The sequence below is a fragment of the Falco rusticolus genome, chromosome 8, assembly GCF_015220075.1.
Source record: "Falco rusticolus isolate bFalRus1 chromosome 8, bFalRus1.pri, whole genome shotgun sequence".
Classification (NCBI taxonomy): Eukaryota; Metazoa; Chordata; class Aves; order Falconiformes; family Falconidae; genus Falco; species Falco rusticolus.
In genome coordinates this window covers 45,514,041-45,526,207 of record NC_051194.1, presented here as the reverse complement: position 1 = coordinate 45,526,207, position 12,167 = coordinate 45,514,041, and the positions used below count along the sequence as shown (strand labels likewise).

The window sequence follows — 12,167 nt, the reverse complement described above, 5'->3', positions numbered from 1 at the left end:
AATTATCGTTCTGTGTCCAGAAGATACTGGACCCTCTGGGCAGTGACTGTTAACCAACCAAACCAACGTAGCGCTCCCGGCTTACCTTTGGACCACTTCCTGGCTTCAAGTGGTAACCAAAAACGAGTTCAAGATTCACTACTTTCTCTACGTTTTCTTCGGCTCCACCTGCAGAATCCTGCCAAAAAAAGGCACTGTGAGACTCCACACCTACTGCAACCCGCTGGGAGACAGAGGCAAGGCCTTCACTGGCAGAAAGGTTTTGCCTTTCGGGCGCTGCCAGTCTGGCAGGCAGCAGAAAGGGGGCCATCCCTCTGCCCCGACCGCGCTGCTCCGAGGGGGGCCAGGGCTTCTGCATGGGTTCATGGCACGCAGTGGGGAGATGCTGCGTGATGCCTGCTCCTGGGCGAGCCGCACTGGCACGGCACAGTACTGCTGTGAGCATCGTGGCAGCCACTGCCATTGGAATTGCAGCTGGCACGGCGGTGAAGCCCTAACTTTCATTTTCCCCTTCAGGGAACAGTGTTTCGCTGTATGTAAATTCACTTTAAGTGGATTTCCCTCTATAGCTGCGCAATAAATTATGACTAAAACAGCTACTTCAGGCTTTGGGGTCTAGAACTGCTTGATTAGCTCATGAGATTAAATCAGGCAATATCCGCTCTGCCAACCACAAGGTTCCCAGACACTCTCTCCCTTTTGCAAGGCTATTGCTACTGATACCAGAAAGCCAACAGGTTAACACAAGGGTGACCAGACATCTTAAATCATTCTTCTCTCCTGTAACATTAACTACCTAAGGAATGATGGGCTCGCTCTAAGCCAGGGGCCTGCTGCTCTTCAGTGGTGAGCAGCTGGTGGCACCAGTTTGGAGGAAGGGCTCTTAAGAGTAATTTCTGATCAATGACAGCACAGGAATCTCAACCAGTAGTCTTTCAATTTAATACTACTGGTTCCATGATAAAATCTTACAGCCTCCTTGAAAAACTATTATTCTATTACTTGTTGTGATGTGACCCATTGCTGCTGTTGACCCTCCACATCTGTCACAACCCTCTGCAGGATCACGCCCCCACAAATGGCAGGAATGGTGAGACGTGAGAACAGTAAAGTATTCATACCAACACGAGAAGCACTTCTTATGTAGATAACAAGACTTGCCTTAATTAATGGTGGAAAATGAAACAGATTTAGGTAGTCATGGGTTAACTTCTCAATAGCAGTCTAGAAAAAAAAACAAACACCCAACAAAATCAGACGAGGGTTATTCAGTATCTCATACTGCAAATACCAGCATGAAAACCAGTGCAACTCTGTGTGCACTGTTTTCCGTTGTGGATACATTAGGGTATGTGAGAGGAGTTTAAAATACAGCCCTGTTCTGGAAACCGCCACGGTAGATCGGCCCCATTTCGCATTCAGAATCAGATCTGCTTAATCAGAGAAAGAGATGTTTGGGGGGTTGTTTTGGTTGTTTTTATTTATGCTCAATCAACCCAGGAAGCTGAAATATTTCATTTTGGGCATTATTGACTTTATTAAGTTTCAATACTTTTCCCTGTAGGAAATGTAAATTAAATATATCAGTAACGGTGTGTGGCATGGAAAAAATGGCTGATGAGCAGAAGGGGAATAAAGCTGTGTGACTTATGAAGCTAAATTTGCAGGACTAGCAATTAGGATACAAGTATCTCTTTACTAGTAAATTGTGGTATAAAATCATTGAGACCCAACAGAATTATAGATGCTGCTTCTAGAGAAATCCTTTTCCAAAGCTGACTGCCAGGAAACTGAACTCTCTCCTGTGGCTACAGTATTAATACTATTACTGCTGCCGTGATCATATTTTCCAGGCCACGATGTTTTCTTAACTCATTACAAACATAAGATATTTAAACCACCATGAAACAAAGCTTTTAAAACAAAGCAACCTGGCCATCAACCAGCTTTCAAGTTGTTTAATGGGGTTTTGTTAAAGTATGTTTTAAGATATAGATGAGATGTGAAAGTTAAGAACTCCAGAGATTTCAGTTCAAATAACTGTTTTCGTATCTGTTCTCCCTCAGCTGAATAGAAATCTTTGGGCAGAACTCTCTCTGAAGATATCCAAAGCTTTCTGACAGGAGAATGGCTGTCCTAGGCAAATCTGCAGCAGTACTGACAGTCCAGCCCACAGGAAAACCAAGAACTGCAGAGGAGTATCAAGACCACAGCACAGTTCCATACCTCATACAATGCTCAGGTTGCTTTTGGTTCTAGATCCATACAAACCAGTAACTCGGGACAGGGTAGCGGTGGTGGTGGGGGGTGGTTTATACCAAATATGTTCTCTATTCAACTTCGTAACTTTTTTTGCTTATTAATACTACTGAAAACTCATAGACTCCTTCTTGATATTCACACTATGACCTATTGCAACATTAAACACATGCTGGTAAATACCTTCAAATGGATGATGTGTCCTCTGGCAACAATTCCCATGTCTTTTAAATCCTCTTCTTCCAGAAGAAGCAATCGTTTCCCAGTGATATGATGTTCCTTAAACAAGCTAGCATACACACTCATTTCACCAGAGGCATCGCCTTAAGATAAGAGAGGTTACTTAGAAATCCATAGGGTGCTTTACTGAAGGGAGAAAGATGAGCAAATGTATGTATATTCATAAATGTGAATTATGAAGGTACTTATGAACAGCTTTTACCTTTTCTAGTAAGTTGTTGCATCCAGAAAAACTGCAAAAAAGAGGAATCAGTCTTGAAGTTCACGCTATCAAAATCTGTATTTCAGTTATTTGGAGTTCACAAGTAATCATTTTTTTAAAAACAAAACTTAAAAAATATTTCTCACTTTGGGTTAAAGGACTCAAGATTCACCAAAGAAGGTGATTACTTTTACCCAGCTTTTTAAAACTGCCTCCTATTTTACAGCCACCTTCCTCAGTTTACCGTTATGAAGAACACCAGAAATGACCAGAGCAGAAGCTCAGCCATCTGTCACACGCTGAAAGGGCTGAAGTTAAGGAGCCAGGGCTGTTCTGACTTTTGCACTGGCTTTCCAGACAGTCCTTCAGCAAACGTTAGCCAAACAACCCCATGACACACGACACAAGGAGGGTGCTAGGTGGGACATTAAAACCACTATGACACATGACTCTGCTAGAGATAAATCACTGATGTTTCTTGTTTAGCCTTTTAACTGAATAAAAAGGTAAAAAAGACTCAATGCCATTATTTTATATGAAAGGGATTTTCCACACCCCTTAAAAAACCCTTAGTTTTCTTTCAGAGTTTGTTGCCGTTCTGGTGGCACACAGTGGGACAAAACCTTTGAACCCATTTTGTCCTGTCCAGGACAGGTCTTGCTTAGAGAGGTGTCATCTCCCAGCTCCCAGCTCCCGCTGTTTTCTGGACATTGGAGAATGTGGTGGTTTTATGAAGATCATTTGAGTCCTTAATTTACTCCTGGTCACTTAAAAACCTTTTTTGGTACACGTTTCACCAAACAAACAGCAGTAAAATCTCACCCAGATGTTCTGATGCAGCTTTCCCTCCCTCCAAACCCACCGTGACTTGCTGGAGCTCCAGCAGTGCAGCGCTGGCCGCACGAACACAAAGTACTCACCACATCATCTTCGGTCCATGCACAAATATCAAAGGAGGGCAGCAACTGTGTGAGAGATATGAATTGAAAAGAAAACCGTCTGACCATTTTTCTCCCCCCCTCCACCCAAATTTTACTCTGGTGGCTGGTTTTATTTGGTTCCTTTTCCCCAGCAAAGGGCAAGGTTTTAGGCTGCGACTCTCACCCTGACATACTAAACCCTTGGACTCGCACTGACTATGGGCTGGCTCCAACAGCACGGTGCTAAATCGATCCCATCACTTTACGTAGGCAAAATTATCAGCAGATCTCCAATAGAAACAATTTAGGAAGAAAAAGTCAACCATCCCACGGAGCGGGATGCTTTAGCTGCCTCTCCTCTTAGCTCTGACACTATGCAAAGGCTTTTGCTTTTGCAACAGCTTTGGTACCACCTGATTTCTGCAATAAAAATAACGCTGTCATTATGACTCTCTCCCGAATGATGGGTATTTTCTGCAGAAGGAAGGAAAACCATCATGAGATGGCAGGGCAAGCAGATTTTGGATTTGGGCCACTGTGGCTAGTCTTCCTGTACAGACAAGGCTCTTTTGGTTTCTGTCAATGCTTCGTAACCGCTCCCGTGAGGCTGCAGGAGTGCAGCGCTTCCCAGCCCCCTCCCGTGCTGCAGCCCCTGCCGGGCACACTTTGTGGTACTCCAGCTTGAAGCACAAGGAAACCACAGTGGATGGACAGGAGAACGGCTGCGTTAGGTGAAATTCTGGGATGATTTGAAAACTGACATAGGAGAAGATGTCACTATAATACCGATTGCCATTTCACTCATTCAAGCACATGGTATCCCAAGCTTCACCTTCTTGGCAGTTTTATCCGGCTAGAGGGGTAACATGAATTGGTAGGTATGTATTCGAACCACCAGCATCTCCCAAAGGCTCAATACCATGACACAGTTGCAAACTTATTCCATGTACACCACATTGACTGATGAGACACTCAGCTCGGTTACCCACCAGCCTCCAAGGCTTTGTTACCTCGTCCGGAGAGCCCTGCCACCTATGACCCCTCCAGCCCCCACCCACAGGCCAAGCGTACCCCCCCGGCAGGCACTCCCCCCACCTGCCTCCAGCTCTCCAGCCAGGAGACCAGGGTCCAGCACAACCTGCCCACAACTTTCAGCCACCGCTGTGAAGCACCCTGTGCAGCATCCACGTGAAACTCCCACCGAAGGACTTGTGACTGCCCAACACCCCTTGACTTCTGCCTCCATATCTATGACCTTTTGCTGCCCACCCCACTTTGCGGACTCTTCAGATCCTCTTCCTCCTCCCCCATCCATGTCTTAGCCAAACCTTGCTGGGCACAAACTGTCCATGAGACCAGCTGAACCCACCTCTGTGAGGAGGACCTAGCAGACCCTCAAACCCATCCTTTTGCCCACTGCATCCCTGAAGGGGACAGGGCCAGAGGCATCGGGGTGAAGCGGCAGAAGGGAAGATGCATCTGCCAGAGAAAAGGAGACCTCCCTGACTCTTTCTCTCTACTGTACCATACTACCTGCTCTTAGTCCGGCATTCCCTATGGTAACAGCTACCCGCAGCCTGGGCAGGACACTGTGGGGCAAAAGTAGTGCTGGGGGCAACACCTGAACGTGAGGGAGGGCAAGCGGCAATCGTAAACATCCTTCGGAAGGTGGTGGGCCGTACCTTTTGTACGTACCAGCTGGTGCTGCGGGAGGAGCCTGGTACAATAATTTGTACAACTGAATCATTTACTGCAGAAGTGCAATACTGTGTTTTTAGTTGCACAATGGATTTTTTCCAGCTTTTCCCATGTTTAAATATAACTAGTGGCAGAATACATTCTGAATTTTTCAATTTAAAAAAAAAGATGGGAGAATAAAGGAGAAATGTCACACAGTGAATAATGCAAAAGTGACTTAAACCAGCAGACAATAAGGAACCTCTTGAAACACCAGCATTTTACACAGGGACACAGATGCATAAAATTTACTGTCAAAATGTTTATTGCAAAATAGAAGTCTGGAACAAAGAGAAGCAAAGGAAAAAGTTCACATCAAAGGAAGTTTATGACACCAATTGAGGAAATTGAATACATTGCATGGTTTCTTTTTGTTTGTTTGCTTTGGTTTTACACTGGAAAAATCAAATCCACAGCGTGATCAAAACAAGACATCATATGTCAAGTGCAATAAAGAGAGTAACTGACGCTGCAAGGTTTTACCACACAGAAGTGTAACATTGCATGTTCCACACAAATGATAAATTCAGTTTACAGCACAAGAGTTTTGGCACAGGCGTTGCACTCAACTTTGTTTTTTCAGAAGGGAAAATGACGTTTTCTAACACCATGAAAGTATTTTCTATTCAAATTTTATCGGTTCACACTTGAAGTGTAAGTAGCATTGACTCCTAGTATTCCATACAAAACCTCTTGAGTAGTGCAAAAGCAAGAAATGCAGTGGACTATATCTGACTTTAAAAGGCATATGAATATTTAGCACACAATATAAAATGTTTAAAGAAGGTTGTTGGTTCTATAGTTTTAAAATTAAATCTTCACACATCAGAAATCTCTGTGTAGATTTTACAGTGTACACAAAGTCGAAGTCTGGGGGGAAAGGGAAATGTCTCTCCTCCAGATTCCTACCAGTGCATTTTAAGGGCTGTGAAAATTACTAAATGAACTCAGTTTTCTACCTGATCGTTCTACCTAGGACTGTAGTTAAAACCTCTGTCAAGTTAGAGGTCTTATTAAAAACCTGTAAAAGCTGCCTGATTACAGAAAAAGGAACTACAGTACTAAAGACACAGTAACGCTGCTGAATACTTAACAGCTATATGCACACTACAGATTTACTGTTACTGCTGATAGCAATATAAATCATCATTGCATCAAGTAGTTAACTCAGAATAACCACTTTAAAACCCAGAAGAAAAGGGAATCAACATCTAACAAAACCTTTGGAAGGATAAACAAATGACCACTCCTGAACAGGTCTGCGTGCCAAGGAGCTGTGCCAGACCTCACCTCCTGGAAGCCCTTCCCACCTAGAGGGGACAAGCACCACATCAGGCAGCACACAGCCAGCTGGGAGTACAGCACACCTACACACCATGCCTTAGCACACTTGCTACTCAAAGGAATTAGGGGTGTGATCGCCACAAAAACGACTAGATCAAAAGTTTTCCTCCATTAATTCCCTCTTACATTTTTTCCCCACTGCTGAAGGAAAAGAAAGGGAATCGGGAGTTGGACATCCTGCCTTGGTCCCAGTCACCCTGTATCTTTGAACAAGGCAAAAGCCAGTCCTCACCATTCCTCTCTCAGGCCACGCACCCATCTAAGACAACACTGGCAATACAACAGCCCGGTAAAAACACAAAGTTCAGGCCTGGCTCTCCCCCTCCCCCTCTGGCAAATACAGCAATATTATTTTACTGTAGATACCTCCAGGGCTTTATGGAAGGTCCCAAAAAGCCTCGTGGGGACTAGTGAGCCGAGAGGTGTATGAGGCACAGGAAGGCTTTTGGTGGCTTTGCTCACAGCCCAGAGCAGCCAGAGAAACACCTTTTGCATTCGGTTAATGCTTTCCATAAGCTGATGGACTATGTGGCTATGGACTGTTGTGGAGACCTATATACCCTGGTGCTGATACAGGTACAAGACAGACTGGGTTGCGCTGCTGAGGGAAATCAGGCGTGGAAGATGAAATACTCTGACCTCCTCCAACCAACATACCTGCCCACCAGAGCCACTTTCAAAACCTTTATCTAGTGAGAAGCATATCAGAGGCAGAAGCAACACTACTTGGTTCTCACATATGATTTTTGGCATCTGGTATAAAAGGCATCACAGGAAAGTAAAAATGCAATCAATATTTTTAGCAAGCATAGCCAATATCCTAAATACAAGACTATCTCAAGGGAACTGCATCAGAAGAGTTTGCCATATGTCATCACCTCTACGATTCAGGGACCACCTTTGCTACTTTGAACAGACAGGTAAGTTTTACAAAAGTTTAAATTTTCCCTTAATATAGCTTAATTTGCTTTGACAAATATAATGTATGGGGATAGAAAGGGGAAGAGGGAAAAAAAAATCCAGCTTTGATTTATCAACAAGTACTAGAACTAAGGAGATAGAGGAAATTCCTATGAGCATGCTACCAAATACTGATGGTATTTTGCTGAAATAAGTTACATTGTCTGAGTAAACACAAAACCTTTTCGACAGACTTAAATCTTGTGATCTTTCAACTATGAAACCCTGTGTCATATTACTTAAGGACTATTTTTACTTCTGTAAAGATTAAGGAGAGGATTTATAAATTCAGTTAAAACCTATGCAAATATAAACGTCCATAAAGTGCTCTGAGATTGCCAGATGCTAAAAAAGTGCAAAACGTCAGTGCTAGGGACAGATTTTTGGGTTTTTTTTGACTACTTAATGTAATGAACCAAATTTCATTTTCAGTTAAAGCTGTACAACCCTACACTGCTCATGTGGTACAGTAATTTATGCACAATGACACACATCTTAAGATCTAAAGTGCACATATTAGATTACACAAATCCATCAATTTTTCCTGGGTGCAGTTACAAAAATAGCATCATTGCTGTGGGTGTTAGCAGAAGTAGACTTACAAAAATAGTACAAATCTGCACTGGAAGCAGCCTATTTGCTCTTACTTCCATTTAATTATTTGCCCTTCAATGTCCCTTTTTCTCCCTAAGATCAGGTTGCTTTGGTGGACCTAAGAAGCAATCCCTACCTGTGTGGAAGGAGCAAGTTCCTCCTTGGGATACTCTGTAAATTTATTGTATCATTTAAATTACAATTCCGGCATGAGAAAAGCTTCCTGATACAAAAGGGTTACCTTCAAGCCAATGGATTTGCAACTGTTAGTAAGAAGGCGGAATGTGGAATGACATCCTACAGAAATTAAGCATCTTGGAGGGTCTAATCCTGTGCAAACTGAGTGGAGTAGGCTAGCTTGAAGAACAGCGCTTGCTGCCTTGCAGGTTACCAGACCAGTGCTGATGCTCAAGGATAAACCAATTCTCTCTCACAACTCGAAGAGGTGCCCATCCGCACTCTAAAAAAGCTCCTTCAAAGAACTTTCTCTTTTGTTGCTTGAACATGTAACGATTTCAGGCCTGCTGTTATCTAATGTATCTATTTCTCTCCAAGCTATCTACAAAAGCACTCACCATAATATGTAGGTTAGAGCTGTGTAACAGGCAAGCCTATAATTAAAGAAGCCACTCAAAAACAGAAGTTTTCATAAAAGAAACCCCTCTAGTAATTGAGAATGGAATTTTGATAGCTTATTCCCACTACAGCTCAACTAGACAGTAACATTTTTCTTTTGAAAAGCTGCCCTTCCTCCTTGGACAAATATTTTACAGAATCTTCCTTTCTAACCTGCATTTGTGTTTGCACTGGTTTCCCTCCCTCCTTCTGCATCACCACTAAAGGGGTCATCAGGAGAAACATACTCACTGCTCTCAACCTAAGTGCCTGGCAGGCAATTATCGCAGCAGATTGTTACACACTGAGTTTTATGGTAAGTCATAATAGCAGTGGCAATACTTGTAGCTGCAAAAAAACAAGTACGCAAAGACTCGTAAATATTCCTCACGTTACCATCATCATGGAAAATTTCACATAAGCCCCAGTAGTGGGGTCCAAGCTGAAATGTCACAGTGGCTTCTCTTTGTCCTTTCATAAGGGCAGCACCCATGGCTTAGCAATCTTGCAGAATCAACGTTTACTAACACCGATTTTTAATCTCAGGTACAAGAATAAGTCGATCAAAGTTAGTGAGGCTTCCTGGATTTACATCAGCATAACTGAAAATTAGCTTCTAGATCACAATATCTGGTAATAGATGCAGAGGTCCGATTGCAGTTCACTTTGCTAGAGGGAATTATATATGCATGCACACACATGAGAGGAAAAAAAGATCAGTTTTACAAATAATCTACTAATAGGGATTATCTGAATTCTGCTGCTATTCAGTTTTAAAACTGTGTATTTAACTAACCCCTCCCTTCCCCTCAACCAAGCTTCTCTCTTCCTAGAAACGCATTTGTGACTTCCCGCAATGCTGCCTTGAAAAAGGCTTTAAACTAGAAACACAGCAAACCCCTCCACTGCATCAGTAAGAAAGAATGGATTGTAGAGAACAGCAAATCTGGAAGTACAAGTATATTCACGATTGACAATGAAAGGGGTAAGGGAAATGACAACACAAAAGAAAAATCTGAAGTACATTAATGGCATTAATGGCATTGAAGTTTCCCCCAATGTTTCCAGATCTTAAGTTTATCTGGCCATACTTTCTGTAATCAGGCATCAAGAATTAAAGATATAATCACGGTTCTTAAAAGAATATCTCACTTAGTTCGGAAAGTTTAGTTCAAATTTAATCAACGCAGAAATAAGTCAGCACAATCTAAACAAAAACAACATGTCTTTCTACACACAAACATACTCAGTCTGGGAAACTTCTCACTTTTTTTTTTTTTTTTTTTTCTTTTACAGGATTTAAACAGACCAAACTGACAGGATTCTTGTTCTAAAACTTTATTGTTTTGCTTTGCTAAAATCAATTTCAGGGTTAATTCTATAACTGATTTCATTCGCTGCTATCATCTGTGTCATCAAAATCATCATCATCATCATCATCGTCATCTGACCAGTTGAATTCACTGAAACCCAAAGCCATGTTGATTTTCTTCCCTTTTCTCATAGAGGTGGTTTTAGAAGAATTCTTTTTGGCTTGCATGTTTATCTGCATTCCAGAATGCAGGACAGATCCTGCTTGGTTCAGAGAGAAGATATCCCCAAAGCCCGTCATCATCAAGGCCTTCAGACTTTGGTTCATGCCAGCTACCTCCCCGTTACTTGTTGCTGTGATCTGACATGACATCTCTGCACTGTTTGACTCCTCTGTTTTAGATTCAAAGTAAGACTCCTCAGACATTCTTGCAGCAAGAGGTAAGAGAAACTATTTAAAGGAGGAAAGGACAGAGCAAAAGTGAAAGTTAGAACCAATTTAAAAATCAAGGAAAAAGACACCACCAGATTAGTTGGCAATCAACAGAAAGCACGACGATTAGTGAATCTAAACACAGAGATCAAGTAAGAATTCATTAAACCAGACAGCTTCATTCTGGGGTCATTGTTCTTAAACGGAAGTGCAAAATCACTGAGTTGCATGGCAAGACATGGTAGCAGAGCTTTCATGACAAAAGAAGGTTCAAACTCTTCAATCCTTCTATTTTGTATAACGTAAAACAGAATGTGACATTTCCCAGCCAGGCGGACTGGCTCCCAAGGCAATGTGGTACAACAGAAGTCTGAGTGAGTTGCTTAATTGAACCTTTCAGGATTGAAGAATAAATTGCGTTAAGATCAGAGAACCCAAACAAGCTCCCAAGGTTTGGTGCAGAAGTAGCAGCCCTCTAAACATCAGAAATAACAGCAGCAGTATTACTTGTGCAAAGACTGGTTTTGAGTGTATGCTCAAAAGGAGAGGAAGGGGTCACCCTGTGATGGCCACAATCAGAAACCAGCCTCTCGCCAACACAAAGGACACGGGGACCGGCCTCCAGCTTGCACCAGCACCTTGCTTCTGGAAGATGTCCCAGGGAGGAGCAGGCAGGGGAAGAGGGGCTGTTTGGTTGGCTGGTCAGCTGCTTCAGCTTGGTTGCTTTTTCTTTTTTTTCTTTTTACTTTTTTTTTTAAAGTGATATCAATAGATACCTGCTATTTGGTTGTACATCATATTAAATCCCTACTGATTTAATCTTTACCTACAGATAATGGTATTTTCCTGAGCCAGTCGATGTGTAATAACAAATGAAGCGTGCCTTTCCAGATAAATAATGACTAACGCCTCTTCAGAGTGGCCGGGCTAGTAACCTCTGTGACACACTTGCCTGTTCTCCGCAGGGAGTAAAAACTCAGGAGTTTCATCCTAAATTAAGCTACCTACTAAAGCAACAGCAAAGGAGCTGTGTGTGAACACCTCAACTGGCCTTTCTTTCCACTTTGCAGCTGTCTGCAAAACTACCTGTCCCAAATTCATGATTTTCCACATCTTTTTTAACCTAATCAGAAACCTAACTGAAGAATCAATGGCACTAGGTCACACAGAGTTACAAGGGTCATTGTGGTGATGCCCTGGTCTGTAACACAGGAGGCTCCATAGCCAGGCTGCCCACAGAGTGACCATTTCTCAGCAAAACCAGTGATACTGGCAAATTGTCTATCATTAAAAAGGACAGTATCTATATTTTGTCACTCTTGACTTTTCCCTGCTTACACTGGCTTCCTCTTCGTGTTGTGGTTAACAGAAGTTAGTGAGCATGGCTTAAGAAACAAAAAATTAAGAAGCTGGAGAGATGGGGTGCCGTACTTTTCATGCGTCCTATGGCTAAGTGATGAAAGAACCTGCAGCTAAGCTTCTGTACACCTGGCTTTATAGGAAAAAACAATTACACCATCACCAGAGCGCTACTCAGATCAAGGACACCAAA

General features: G+C 42.5%; 1 protein-coding gene across 5 annotated transcripts in view; it reads right to left on the bottom strand.

Annotated features, from left to right (window-relative positions):
- MAP3K20 (mitogen-activated protein kinase kinase kinase 20) overlaps nt 1–12,167 on the bottom strand; it is a 92,902-nt gene that overhangs the window by 19,143 nt on the left and 61,592 nt on the right. For 4 of the 5 annotated variants that reach the window (XM_037396410.1, XM_037396412.1, XM_037396408.1 and 1 more), the window contains 5 exons: nt 3,622–3,666; nt 2,702–2,732; nt 2,443–2,582; nt 1,162–1,224; nt 86–178 (listed from right to left, as the gene is read on the bottom strand). In XM_037396410.1, the coding sequence (XP_037252307.1) occupies nt 86–178; nt 1,162–1,224; nt 2,443–2,582; nt 2,702–2,732; nt 3,622–3,666 (372 nt within the window). Of the gene's footprint in view, nt 1–85; nt 179–1,161; nt 1,225–2,442; nt 2,583–2,701; nt 2,733–3,621; nt 3,667–5,600; nt 10,634–12,167 lie in introns of those variants that run through there. The other variant, XM_037396413.1, reaches the window with a different exon arrangement.